General features: G+C 39.1%; 1 protein-coding gene across 1 annotated transcript in view; it reads left to right on the top strand.

Annotated features, from left to right (window-relative positions):
• gpr158a (G protein-coupled receptor 158a) overlaps nucleotides 1–7548 on the top strand; it is a 70372-nt gene extending 62824 nt beyond the window's left edge. Inside the window, exons 8-12 of the mRNA XM_046054363.1 lie at nucleotides 510–648; nucleotides 3947–4052; nucleotides 4904–5050; nucleotides 5151–5234; nucleotides 5680–7548. Coding sequence (XP_045910319.1) covers nucleotides 510–648; nucleotides 3947–4052; nucleotides 4904–5050; nucleotides 5151–5234; nucleotides 5680–7548 — 2345 coding nt within the window. The remainder of the gene's footprint in view (nucleotides 1–509; nucleotides 649–3946; nucleotides 4053–4903; nucleotides 5051–5150; nucleotides 5235–5679) is intronic.
• The last annotated feature ends 6690 nt before the right edge of the window (nucleotides 7549–14238 follow it).

Below are 14238 nucleotides of genomic sequence, written 5' to 3'. Positions count from 1 at the left end.
TCTTTTCTATATACTGCAGTGTAAATGTCCTTTCATTAATTTTAAATATTTTGATCTTCACAAGCCCTTGCACAACCCAACAAAAATCTCTTCTGTGAGGGGCCAGTTGCATCTGCTGTTGTGAGGAATACATGTGATTCACTAGGACCTGACAGCCCCACAGTTCAAGCAGGCAGCACAATAAATGTCAAAATAATGGCAGCAGGTTTTTATAGAAAATGTTGCATGTTTGTTGCTGTGGAGTTTGCTTCCTAGGAGAAGTTACATGGGGTTGCCATGGAGGTGCACAGGGATTCATTTTTGGTCCAGAGAATACCACAGCTATTACAAACGAGTTTGATAGCTTCTGTTAAACAGGATATTTTCCTGTACACCTGTGTGTACAACAGTCAGCACCAGCTCTGTGAAAGCATTGAGCTGTGAAGTGGCTGTTTGGTGGGTGCACGTCCCTTTTTTTGGCCTGTGAAGAAAAATGTGTTCACTGCCTCTTTCTCATTCTTGCTTCACAGCCGAGTTCCTCTTCCTGCTGTGGGCAGTGTACCTGTGTTACGCCGTGAGGACGGTGCCGTCGGCGTTCCACGAGCCTCGCTACATGGCCATCGCTGTTCACAACGAACTTATCCTGACGGGGATATTCTATGTTATCAGGTAGTAAGTCCTCCCCCACGTCCTTAGTGGGTATATGTGAATTAAAATGACTCACAACTTAAAGGTTCAGTGCCCCCTGTTCACTCACCATTCGTGGAGTCTATCTATGCAGAAAGTTTTATTAGTGTGGGTTTTGAGATGTGCTTCACAGATACAATGGGGGGATGCAATTTAAATTGTGGTGCTCACAGCATAGAAAAATTACATTAAAATGTTGTTTTTCATTACAGACATCCGCTGCCCTAGATATTGTAGGTCTATCTATCCTAATATCAGTCAAGTAGTCACAGTAGCTTGACAATTTATACTTCAAGTGTAAAGGTTCTTACTTTCTCTCTGTTATAAAATGGGGTTATTATGTGTCTTGAAATTGAGAAACTTAAAACTGTCACTTTAAATTAGTTTATTAAAGCCATACAACTTTGAATTAAAAGCTGCTACTGTGGCCACAGGTCACAATGACAGGATAATGGTATATTCTATTTTATAATTTATTGTAACATTAGCACAAGTAGAAAAGAAGCATAAAGTCAGTAAACTGCTAACATTAGCTAACTAGAAGCTACTGGTCATACCAGAGTGTACGGTATTGAGTAAGGGTGTGTTTTATTACTTATGAAGAAACCTTTTTTATTTGTTTGAGGCGGAATGTGTTAGTTCTTCTTTAAAATGTCGCAGTCTCACGTAAAAAAAACAACATCTAGCTTGCATCAATTGACTATGTGGAATATCTTGAAAACTTGATTTTTAATTCTTAATATTGGCAATGTTAGTCTCTCTATGTTTTAGGTACTAACAAATGTATACATAAACCAGAAAACAAGACACCCTCCTTTTTATTTGGTATTGTTTGTATTGTGGCTCTTTGTTGTTGACTCCATACTTTTTATATACTTTTATGTACTTATATACTTTTTTTATACTTTTATTTTTATAGTATACTCCGCACCTGTGTACCTGTGCCTAACAAAAAACAAATACTAGGTTTGTTGTTGCCATTGACATGTTTGAATACGCTGTATGCTGCACTTACTACAAAAAGATTTTTAACAAGCGAACATTAATAGCAATGTGTCTTTCCAAAAAAGGTTACTGTGGATAATCTACAGACCTAATGACAAAATATTTATCACAAAGTAAATTCCATTTACCTTCATTGTTGTGGAGGCATAAATATCAGAGGTAGATATCTCAAAACCTCAGCAAAGAAAACTAAAAATGATCTGCATGTCCAGATTCTACAAGCTATATGGATATATTGTTGTGAACTGACCCTTTAAACTTACACAATTTTTATTTTTATATTTATTTGGTAATATCTTAATAGTCCTGGTGCAGTAACCCCCACCAGTCTAGGGCTCCAAGGAGGATAAAACAAACATAATTAGCAACAAAAACATCTTCTTCAACACAGATGACAACATGTTCCACATTACTAGCTCCATATTTAATATCATAGTCTTTGATTGCCCTCCACTGTTGTCATTTTGACATTTATGTCCTCCAGCAGATTGTCTCATTTCCATCACATATAGGCTGCCGCGTGAGGCTCAACCCCTCTGTTCATATGTGAGTTGTTGTTTTATTGCAGTGAAATCGGCAAAACATGCACGTCGAATAGCTGCACCATGCAGTTTTTAAATGAGATGCTTCGGGTAACACCGCCACAGCTTTTTCCTAGCTGGAGTCCCCCTAATTGAGAGCTCAGCTCCATCACATTATTTACTAATGAACCATGTCAGAATGATTTATGTGTTTTTTTAAAGACGGCATAAATAGCTTGAATTTTTGGCAGCCATATTCCAGTTATAAATTAACATGCATTACCTATAAATTGTGTATCATCAACATATAGTCTGATAGTTTCTTGGTAGAAATCTGAGTTTATAAGATTGTATTTGAACATCTGGCTATTTGTGATTACTTTGCCAACTCCTTTAATCAGCCTCTTCAGGCTTGTTGCGAGTCTTTTCTCTGTAGAAAATGGCCAGACGAGACCTCTAATAAATTGGAAAGTTGCCTGGTGTTGCTAGTTAGTCTGACTGGCTGCCACCAGAGGCCACAGTGTCATCAGGGGCTTGTTAGAGGCACCTGGTGTCCATTTACTCACACAACCTGCTATTTGATCCCACAGTGACCAGTTAAAGCTCAGATTTCCTTGTTTGCTGTGATAGTCATCACGGTTTTAGCCGGGCCCAGGTGTGAACGGGAAGCTGAGAGAAAATGAAGGGGATGTAATAGCTGGAGGTGGAAGCGTGAGTGATGGGTAGTGTTTCAGTGAGATGCTGCAGGCTAAGAGGAGACAGCATGCCAGGGTTATTAAATCCTCATCTGCACAGAAACTACTCACACAACATGAATGAGGGAAGACTTCAAAGCTTTGGGACATTTCATATGCTGGACCTTTGCCTTCATTCATGCCTCTAAGTGATTACCACAAGAACTGTTCGTTAATTAGCGATTTGCCAACTTTAACAGCATAATGAGCCTGCTAGATGGCATTTGCTCAGATAGCGGCTCTCTAGTGGTTGAATTAGCATCTGCCATACCTTCATATCCGTAGTGTGCATAAGGTCTCACTGTGCTGGAAGCCTGCTAGTTCTTTTTAAATAAAAATCTAAAGCTACTTTTGTTTCTGCCAGTAATTATCTCATTTTCTACCAACTGCTGCGCCACTGTCAGCCCATTGTATTCCTGCCTGATGTATAAATAGGCAGAATCTTGTGACCAGATCAAGGTCACTCCCCTTTACTGTGAATCCAATTGAAAGAATGGGGAAAATATTGCGTCCTTGCTGGCAGAAGGATCACCCAAGTGGAACATTATATGAGGCAGTGGAATTGACGCCTAGACAGATAGGGTATAAATCTACTTTGGCTGGAAACACATTAAGTCTGCTGGCCTGTGTCTCTCCGGCCTCCATCTGTATCTAAGAGGTTTACTGCAGACAGAGCAGCATATACAAATATCACAGCATAATGTAGTCAAACTTCACTGCATTTACTGTATGCACATTTGGAATTTGATAGATCAGCTATCATAAAGATGTTTACGATGTGTTTATTAGCAAAATCCTTGTACTAGAAAAAGAATGTGAGCACAGATATTAATATACACTGTCAATGAACACGGTGAGGTGGATTAATGACCCTGCATTATTATTATACATACTGTAATATAACCAATAATAACACCATCTGCAGCCAGTGTAGATTAAGCTAGAATACATTTACTTCACTTTTCTGGTTCTCACGTCCTGTATATCTTTCCTCATTGTTTTCTCGTTACAACCCGACAGGTTCACTCTTGCTCCGGAGCTGCATCCAGATTGGATGCTGCTGCTGTTCTTCACCCACACCCACTTAACTGTAACAGTAACGCTGGGCCTGCTAATAATCCCTAAGGTAAACCTCACAAGTCATGTTTCACATGTTACTCTACTTTTCCAAATGAAAGTTTTGCTTTTGTTTATTTGACAAAATGCTAAATTAAGTTGTATTCTTCCTTTTAATTTCATTTTTTAATATTTCATTATTTCACCTAATTTCTAATCTATGCATTTTGTTTGTTGTTAAGCACTTTGCAACTTGCTGAGAGTGTTATAAATTAAGTTAAAGTATAAATTAAATATAAATTAAAGGATGAAGTTGTCCATATTATATATTTTGGGTAATGTCAACAAATCACATGATTCTAATAATAAGTATTGTGTGTGTATCCAGAGCCTAATATATGTTCTTCCTCTGTGCCATAGATCTCCGTTGTTGTCCTAAAACACTTAAAAACACATCAGTGAGCCCCACTGTTGGACAAGGTCCTTAATTACAATAAACATGGGAACTGCAGTTTATTTTGAGTCAATCCCACATTCACCATCGTGGTGCTGCAAATACCAAATGTGTATTAATGCGCAGCTGAAAATAGTCCCGAACAAATTCAAGTAACATTTGTTAAGAACTACAGTGCCCAGCTGTTTTGTAAATAGCTTAGCCTTTGTAATATATATAGAGCCACAGATAGACTGATGAAGTTGATGAACTTGCACACTGATGGCTCTGATCTTTTCATGAGATTTGTTGAAAATTTAAAAGTTTTATAGTATTATTAAAACAATATTGGAAGATACAGTCAATTATAGTATAGCAGTACTAAACCGTATTGTCAGATTTTAAGATCTTCACCATTATTAAGAACTTCACAGATATTTTATTTTTGAAACAACCAATTTTGTTCTTTTTTCATGCCACTCCACCAGTTCCTGTTTCCTGTCACCCACATGAGGGATGATATAGCCTCTGAGGCCTACGAGGACGAGCTGGACATGGGTCGTTCTGGGTCATACCTCAATAGCAGCATCACATCAGCGTGGAGCGAGCACAGTCTGGATCCTGAGGACATTCGGGTAATCAGTGTTTCCTTTAACCTTTGATTCTCCATTGTATAACCTGGTGAAATCTTTTGACCCCCCAAAAATACTGAGCCATGGCAGTTTTTTATTGCAGACACCAGACGAAATGGGCCATCTCAGTTCTATTAATGGCTGTGGCGTAAGGTCTTGCGAAAGTCTTTGGGAAAAACGTACCAACGTGAGCAGAGATTTCTGTTTGTCTGTTAGAGCTGAAGAAGTCTCTCTACCAAAAGATTTGGGCAAGTCTCTTTTCCAGAGGGAGTGCTCTTACGATGAAATCCTGCTACTTCAGAGCACTGATTGTATCGGATGGACATAGACATAAGATAAATTCAAGACCTAAGCTTAGAGGCTGTTTCAGACCTAACATTAAAACACACTCAGTTTCCTTATTTGATGCTGTCCAAGACTGTCCTGTCTTTGCTTTTTTAGCACGCATGTGATTGTAGACGTGTCATGCATTTGTACTGCATGATCTCTGTGCAGTAGAATGTCTGCTTTTTTTGTAACAGTGTTTCATTAGCAGTCCCTTTTTTAAGCTGTATAAATGCAGTTGTTTGCTCTAAACAGGTACCTGATCACTTTGTCTCTGTCCTTCCCTTGATTCTTTCATGAAAATGTAGGAGGAGCTGAAGAAACTCTACTCCCAGTTGGAGATTTACAAGAGGAAAAAGATGCTGGCAAACAACCCTCATCTGCAGAAGAAGCGGAGCTCCAAGAAAGGCTTGGGTCGCTCGCTGATGAGGCGCATCACTGAGATTCCAGAATCAGTGCACCGGCAATGCAGCCGTGAAGACAAGGAGGCCGGAGAACACGGGGGCAACCGTAACAGCATTTGCATGTTGAAGAAGAACCCCTTCGATCCTACTCACCCTGGAAAGTCAGCGAAGGAGGAGACGCTAAAGAACAAAGTTTTCTCCCTCAAGAAGTCCCACAGCAGCTACGACCACGTCCGTGACCAGAGTGAAGACTCCAGCAGCTCAGCGACAGACAAAATGGAGGTGACCACAGCTGAAGGCTCCCTTCTGGATACACTTATGGGCAAGAAGCTGGTCAAGAAGAAGTCAAATGAGAATATGAACGCCCCTAGTGAATCTACGGAATCAGTTCCTTTGGTCTGCAAGTCAGCCAGCGCCCATAACCTCACTGCAGACAAGAAACCAATTCATCCTAGACCGTCCATGCTGCAGAAGTCCCTCAGTGTTATTGCCAGTGCCAAAGAGAAGACTTTAGGCTTGACAGGAAAGACCCAGGTTACAGAGGAAAGCAATAAGAAGAGTCAGCCAAAGACCAAAGATAGAGCCAATGCAGAGCCAGAAAATGAATGCCAACCCAAGATGATTATTAGCCAGTCTGTTGAGTATAAACAGAGTGCCGCAAAAGGTAGGATCATGAAACAGCCAGTGGGTGGCAGCCAGTCTACAATCTGTCCCGATCCGATAAAGGCTAAGGATTTCTACGATCTCTCAGAAGTGTGTCCCTGGGAGGTGGAGGATCTCCCAACACCATCTGAAAACAAGGTCCAAAAGCATGTTTCTATTGCACCAAAGGAAACCACAACAGTTCATGGAGGTAGCACCAAGGGAAGCAAATCTCAGAAGCAGAAAGCTTCTGATCAATCGCCATCAAGTGTCAGGCATTCAAAGGAAAATCAGAGGACAACCGCTGTACGAGCGGAGGTATGTCCGTGGGAAGATGGAAGTGAAAGTCAAGGCAGTCAAGTGGAAAGGTCAAAGCAACAAATCCACAGTCAGGCTAGCAAACTTGCTAAAATCGAGAAGCCTACAACAGAGAGCTCCAAAACACATCGGGCAGAGGTCTGTCCATGGGACTTCGAAGAGGCCCAAAAGACAACCGAGTTAGCTTGTTCACCAGATATGACAAAACAAATAAAAGGCACCTCTCCTGTGGATGTGAAAGGGAGAAGTCCCCTTTCAGACCCATCCAAAATTGTAGTTTCACTCCAGCCACCATCTTCAAAAGCTGATGTATGTCCCTGGGACTTCGACAGCACTGCCACATCTCCAAATTCTGGACAGAGGACACCTAGTCCCTCTCGAGCATCCAAAACCAAGGAATCCCCTTTAAAAAAGAAGGGTGCCCCTTCTACAAGAACAGTTGAGAAAGAGAAATCAAAAGACACTGATGATGAGAAAAGTAAAACACAAGCGAAGGACAAGAGTAAATCTTCAGAGAAACAAGTGAGCCAGCAAAAAATGGCTGAGGTATGCCCATGGGATGTAGAGAGTCATCAAGAAGTGCCGATGGTAGAAAAAAGAAAAAGTGCGAATGTTGGAGCAGCCAAAGCAAAGCCGGCTGAAGTCTGTCCGTGGGATTTTGAGGATACATCAGATAAAAAAGGTACAGACAAAAGTGTTTCTGTAGTGAAACAGAGCAGTCCAAATCCTAAAGGCGGGGTTGTAAGTGCTGCTAAAAAGGCAGATGTTTGTCCCTGGGACTTTGAGGATAGCACATCGAGCAAGAAGGCATGACACTCAACGTTAATGGACCACTGAAATTATAGTTATTGATGTTTACTTTTTTTCACTTGGAAATCGTTATATATTACCTTTTACTATTAGTGCGGTGACTTGGAAGAAAAGTTGATCAAGTTCCACAAGTTGCCTTCCTTTCCAAGGTTTTGTTCCTGTTTTATCTATTTTGAAAATAAGTAAAATGTACAAAAAACAAAAACAGTTATGATGAGCATTCCAGATTATTACAGGAAAGTCCTGAGGATAAATCTTAGACAAATTATGCAACTTTTGATTCAGCCTTTTCACTTCACAAGCAATGTTGAAAACCTGCGTTTATCATGTTCAGTCAGTGATTCGTACATGGTTCTTTTTGTGCATTATCATCATCACTTCTTGGACTAGTATATGACATGATAACAGGAGGTTTAAAGAAAAAGAAATATGAAATTGAGGGTGATGTGCAAAACAGCAAAAGTGAAATCCAAAGAATAAGGGAACATTTGCAAAGAAGGATGTTTGTCGTAAGACAGTAAAGTGGATTTATTAGTTTATGTCCCACTCAGTGAGGAAATCAGTCTATAGCACTTTAGCCAACTCCATAAATAATGAACCGGGGACAGACTCTGTTCTTCTTGTACATTTTGTCTTCTTATTTTAAACCTCAAGGCATGATATCACACACTGACCAAACTTAGACATGTTTTTGTTTGTTTAGATCTATTTAATTGTAGTTCTCTGCAGATTAAAATGCTTCCAAGTCTGCAGAGATGTACTGTATGTGCCTAACTAACTAGTATTGTCTTGTATCAGTCTGAAGTGAAGCAAGTGTCTTCTTCTTCAGTACTTTGTGACGGTAAATTATATAAACAGCATGCACGGTATCGAGAGTAGCTGGACCCAACCGGTTTGTCAACTAAAGCAGTTAATGGGTTTACAAATATAAAATGCTGATTTTTTTTTTAAAACTTTTCCTGCTTTCATATTTCCAAAAAGCTCATTCAGGGTGGTAAAGGACATATGAGAGCAGCAGTGTCAAACTGGTTCATATGAACACTGTAAAAAGTAGGGATAAAGTAATACTGGGGGAATACTAAGGAAACGAGTTGCACCAGCTTTGTTTATGAATCCAGCATGGGTCTTTGTGTTTGCTTGCACCAGGTGTGTGTGTGTATGTGGGACACAATATCAAGTGAAAATGTAATGAAGTACCTCAAGAGTCTCTGGAGTCTCATGCGTGATCAAGCAGCACTTTCTGTCCTCATATTCCCTCCGTCTTAAACACCAAAACTAAAGACTTGAGCAGGTCACCATTTTCATTTACAAACAGCTGATAGAACCTGCTGCTTAAAGTATAATATTGATTTATTATTAAAACTTATTTTCTGAGCATTTCTGATCCAATTGGTAACAATAACATTGTACTTGCTGAGACCTGGAACCGAGGCAACATCCCTACAACAAAGTCCAGTTCAGCAACAAACACGAGCAGTCAGATTCTTACAAACGGTAATGTGTTAAAATAAAGTGGTAGATATTATTAGCCAACCTGTCAGTTGTAAACATCAATCACAGTTTACCGACTTCCTGGTTCAAGCTTGACCTACCAGACTTAATGTATATGTGTGTGCACAGTTTTCCCACACAGTGAGAGGTTATTAGAGCCTGATAACTAAGCTGTCATGTTGTTTCACTTTATGCCTTCAGCTTGATATAGTGGTCATGTTAGCCAACTTCTGTTTTGGGGTGCGGTTCCCTAAATAATCAATAGTGAGTGATGCATCTGTCTCCCTACTGTCATTTTTTGAGTCAACAAGAAAGCTGTGGTAGTGGGTGCTTGGAGCAATTAGATTAATGTTTTTTACGACAATGAAAGAGATATGCTAACACTGTTTTATAGTTGTTGTTGACTTTCAGTAGACTGTACTGCAACTTTGATCTCATCCACCATTTACTTTTTGTTTTGTGTTGCCATTTTTCATGGATGTTGAACATTTCCGGCTCTTGCGCAGAAAGATGTCGTTACTGTTCCTACTCGAATCTAAAAAGCATTAATTGATTGATTGTTTCTCCACCTGAGGGAAACAGCAGCCAGTGATCACAAGACCAGACACCATGAAATTAGTTTCTTAATAAACTAGAGATGTAGGTGGCAATTTAAAGGAGCCTGGAACCAGTCAAGATTATCGCTGACATTTTGGATGCACTGTTGCCTTGTTTACGACCTGTCTGATCATGTGACCAGTCACATTTCTCATCTTCGCAGACTTTGTTGTAGCGATGTTGCCTTGTTTCCAGACCTTAGATATTACTTTGTTGAGTACTATGTTATCATAAATTAAACAATGGTCATAACTACAAAAATAAAACCCAGGTTTTTATGAAACGAATCTAACCTATAACGTTTTCACATAATATTACTGTACAGCAATTACATGAGAGCTTATCCTTTAATATTTTGAAATGTTTAAGGAGAAGCATTGTACGGCTCATCAGTTTTTCTCTGTTTCTGTATTGAAAGTTCACAAGTAGCGTAATGCATGTTCTTCCCAATTTAATGCAAGTAGGCTAAAGCCCAATTGATTGATCAAGCTGATTATTTTAGAATTAGACTTAGCAATGAGGTTATCAATTAACAATGTGACTGAACCTTCTGATGGTTTCAATTTGTTCGGTGTTTTGTATCAAAATGTCTAAAATATTCATCAAGCACTATCCACGCTGGGATTGTAGTGAAAACAAGAACTCTCCCACTTTTTATTAAACACCTGACAATTATTTCAGGAAACTTATGTATCAATATATCATCTACAGTACTTTACGGTATCTTGTGAGAATTACATGGTATCGCTGAATGTTGTCACTGATTGTAATTATGTATAATTGCTGTCAAATTCCTTGTGACAAAATATCTGAGCTCTGTAGGAGTCCTTACTAATCGTGGTAAAAATAAATAAATAAATCTGTGTTGTCAGTGAGAATTTTAAAGTCAAAACACAGTTCATCAACTGCAAAATTTCCGACTGAAATTAATCCAGTGACAAATATTTGCAGCCAGTCTTATCAGATTTTGTTTAACGCGCCGATACAATCCCACAGCCGGGCTCAATAAACATGATTTAGATGCTACGTCCTATATCTGCCCCCCCCCCTGCTGAGAAATGACCTCTGCCATTGACCTGTGGGGGGCTCCTCTGAAATATTCTGAACGTTGAGTGTTTGCCTTACAGTGTGAGATTTGTCATCAGCTCTGCTTTATGAGCTCCTTTAGGAATGGTGTCTGAAGAAGAGCTGTCTGCGTGCGTGGATGGATGGATTGTAATGCTTTCATGGATCTCTATGATTTTTATGAACCAGACGTTAGGCGTCGTCCATTGTATGCATTGTGGTAGCAGATGCAGTGTGACCACGACGACATTTCTCAACCCCTTTCTTTTTTTTAAAACTGACTTTAGTCTTTGGAATCACTGCCACTTTGGATTTTAATGGCCTGGGAGATGAATAATATGCTGTATATTTTAAAGCAAGCCTCTTTTTTTTGTCCTTGTAGGAAAGCTATTTTACATGAGGAGATGTGTTTATTTCATGATAATTATGTAGAAAATCTACATGTTCTACATGGCCTTAGGTTGAGCTTCGAAACAGTTTTAAATTTGGTCAAATTGAATCCATTTGTTCAAAAAGAAAGAAGCATAACAAGCAATATATTACAACATTTTCCAGCAAAGAATTTTTTTTTTTCTCGTGTCAAAACACATTTTCATTTATTTAGGTAATTATTTATGTTGATTTTAAACTTTTACACACTTGGCCCATGAGATTTGCAGATACAGCACACAAGGAAACATGATTACAGTTGTACTGTCTCAGAGCAGAAAATAGTAACAATGCAATATCCCACCATTATACACATTTTCAGTCAATCTACTCTGTTGTTTAATTTGCATAATTTCAAATTGTATGCTTGCTGTAGCATTCCTCAGTTCAGTCAGTCCATTGCTGTCTGTGTATTAAATTGTGTATACATAACCAGTGTCTTACTGTCTGTTTCTCTGGAGATTATCATTGTATTTTAGCCGTATCATCAATGAATCAGTAACAGTTTGAACCTCAACCATTGTTCTTGTACCATCTTGACATAGAAAATACTGCGTCCTGTAGCTCTTTGTCCACCAATCGGATCTGTACCATGGTGCGTTGTGTTGGCTCATTTGAACCTGACTTCTCTTCTCTTGTGACCAAACCAAGTCACCCGATGGCAAATACACCTACTACTATTGCTACTACTACTATTCAATGCTGTAACGTCGTAAATCTTGTGGCTTCTGCATGAATTCAAGAAAACTAAATAGGATGATGTTTCACTGCCCTTGATAGAACAAAAAAGAAAAAAATTATCTTTTATGGACTGTTACAAGTTGTATAGTGAGTGATACTGTCCCCAACCCACTGTATTATGTGCTTGTTAACTATTGCTCTATGACAAGCTTATAGCATCAATATATGGGAATATTTGGTAGATTTATATTGTGTTATTGTGATAGCATGTACATAAAAGATACCTCCTCTGCAATAAATATTTATATGAAAATTAAGTGTGTGCTTGTGTGTTTCTGAACTGTAATGTGCCTGCTGAGAACCTTGAGACAAGGATTTTCAATCTGTTTATCATTGTGTTCCTGCTACAACATTTCTAATCCCTCGGGAAGTTAGTACAAGACAGTCCCATGATGCATTTGTGCGTAGTAATCATCTCTGTCTCAGGTTTGTTTGCTTCTTCTTCATGTAGACGTGTCATCGGAGAAACCCTGGGCTTTAAAAGCTTCATGCATCATGACCACTTCAGGATATGCACATCTTGGCGACTGTCCTGAAATGCTTTTATGGCTTTTTGTGGTCTTTTTGACAGAGATCAATGGACGCTCTGCAGGAAGCGAGAGAAACAAGATGGTAACAAATGCTGACTCCAGACCCATGCAGAAAAACTGAGAGCTGTTATTTTCCAATTCCAAAATAATTATTAGCCAAGGTGAAATAATATATTCCCTGAGCCAAAAGGAAATAATTTCTTGCACTATTAACACTTTTTCAACCCTATAAATTCGGCATAATGAGCAATATGTGAACCATATAGTGTCTACATTGTGACAAGTACTCTTGTCTCTGTTAATATGGCAGTGATGCAACCAAATAACATTGCAAAAGGGCATTGTGTTAAGCAAACATGTTAGCATTGATTCCTGTTTACAAGAGCACTTTCAAAGCCTTTCTAATAAATAGAAGATCAATAGAGGGCTGCAGGAGACTAAAATAGAGAAATGTCAGAGAAGAAAACTGTTAACTATGAGAAATAACCTGCGATGAGGAGATACAGTAACTACTGATGTTAAATTTGTATCAATCATTGTGACATATCAGTTTGCTTAAACCCTAAAGAAAGAGTACATATAAAATTTAAAACAGCTGTATAATATCTATAAATAAAAAGGTTTTTCAACTGAGCTCTGCTAGCCTCAAATCAATTAGAGGAGCACAAGCAAAAACACAAATATAGATTTTCCCATCTGAAATGGCCAAAACTGCTCTAACTGTATTAATCTTGGGCCTTTAAGAAGCAGACTGAGCAAATGTGTTTTGGGGCTTTTAATGTTGAAGTGAGTAGGACCAGCACCAGACCAGTTTTTATAATTTACACTTAAATATGGAGCAGTTATGTCAAGAAGAAAACTTTATGAAAGTCATCTCTGAATCCTGATCTTTTATTGCCATTATTATTGTTTTTGTTGTTTTTGGTATTATTATTATTATTCGGGTGTTTTTTTATTGAATATTCAATCGTTTGAAATGGTCGTAGTCTTTAGGAATAGGTTTGGGTTAAAATAAGTTGATTATGTAAGTCACTTATGAATTATTTAACTCAAAACTTTAAATAAGTCAACTGTGACTTTCTTTCACATGGGACTTGATCTTCAGTCTTCTGAGTAAAAGTCCTGAGTTTACTTGACACATCCATCGGAGTCTGCAGATGGGTTGTTACTAAGTATTATATACAATGTCTCTTCCCTACCCTTAAAAAATCAGATTAAGTTTAATTTATACAAGCAAATTATTTAATTACAGAAAAGTTTTTTCAAGCTAAACCTCAATAAAAGAACAGCAACCTTAAATGGGTGTAAAAGACACATCCAGCATCTGCTGCAAACTGAGTCCTCTGGATCTCCCGTGGTGCATGTGAGAATCACAGTTGGATCTTTGTGTTTGTCTTTGCGGGACAGCGGGACACATCCTCAAGGCATGGCAGGACTTATTTTTAAACCTCAGACGGTGATCTTTGTATGAATCACAGTGTTTTGTGGCAGGGCCATGTGGGTCGAGATGGAAGGCGGCGTGGAAGAGGAGGGACAGGAGATGAAAAGAATCTGATCACTTGGCACAAACCTGCATGCCCCGTCACTGGCTCATCTGTCTTTCCTGCGCAGTGACAGTGAAGAGCGAGGTGCTGGAGGTGTTGGAGGTGGTGGGGGCGGGATGTTGAGGACATCTCGCGTGTCATGGTGGATTAATGACTCACAATGAGGGGTTGTGTGCGTGTAGGGTGCACCTAGTGGGAGAGGTGTATGGACACACGGGTAGATGCACACACGTGGGAACACACAAGCTTTAATTACAAGTTTAGTTGCATCCCAGAAATTATGTAGTTTGCTTTAC

Source organism: Micropterus dolomieu, linkage group LG01 (assembly GCF_021292245.1).
Source record: "Micropterus dolomieu isolate WLL.071019.BEF.003 ecotype Adirondacks linkage group LG01, ASM2129224v1, whole genome shotgun sequence".
NCBI classification, from domain to species: Eukaryota; Metazoa; Chordata; class Actinopteri; order Centrarchiformes; family Centrarchidae; genus Micropterus; species Micropterus dolomieu.
This window is presented reverse-complemented; position numbering and strand designations above follow the sequence as displayed.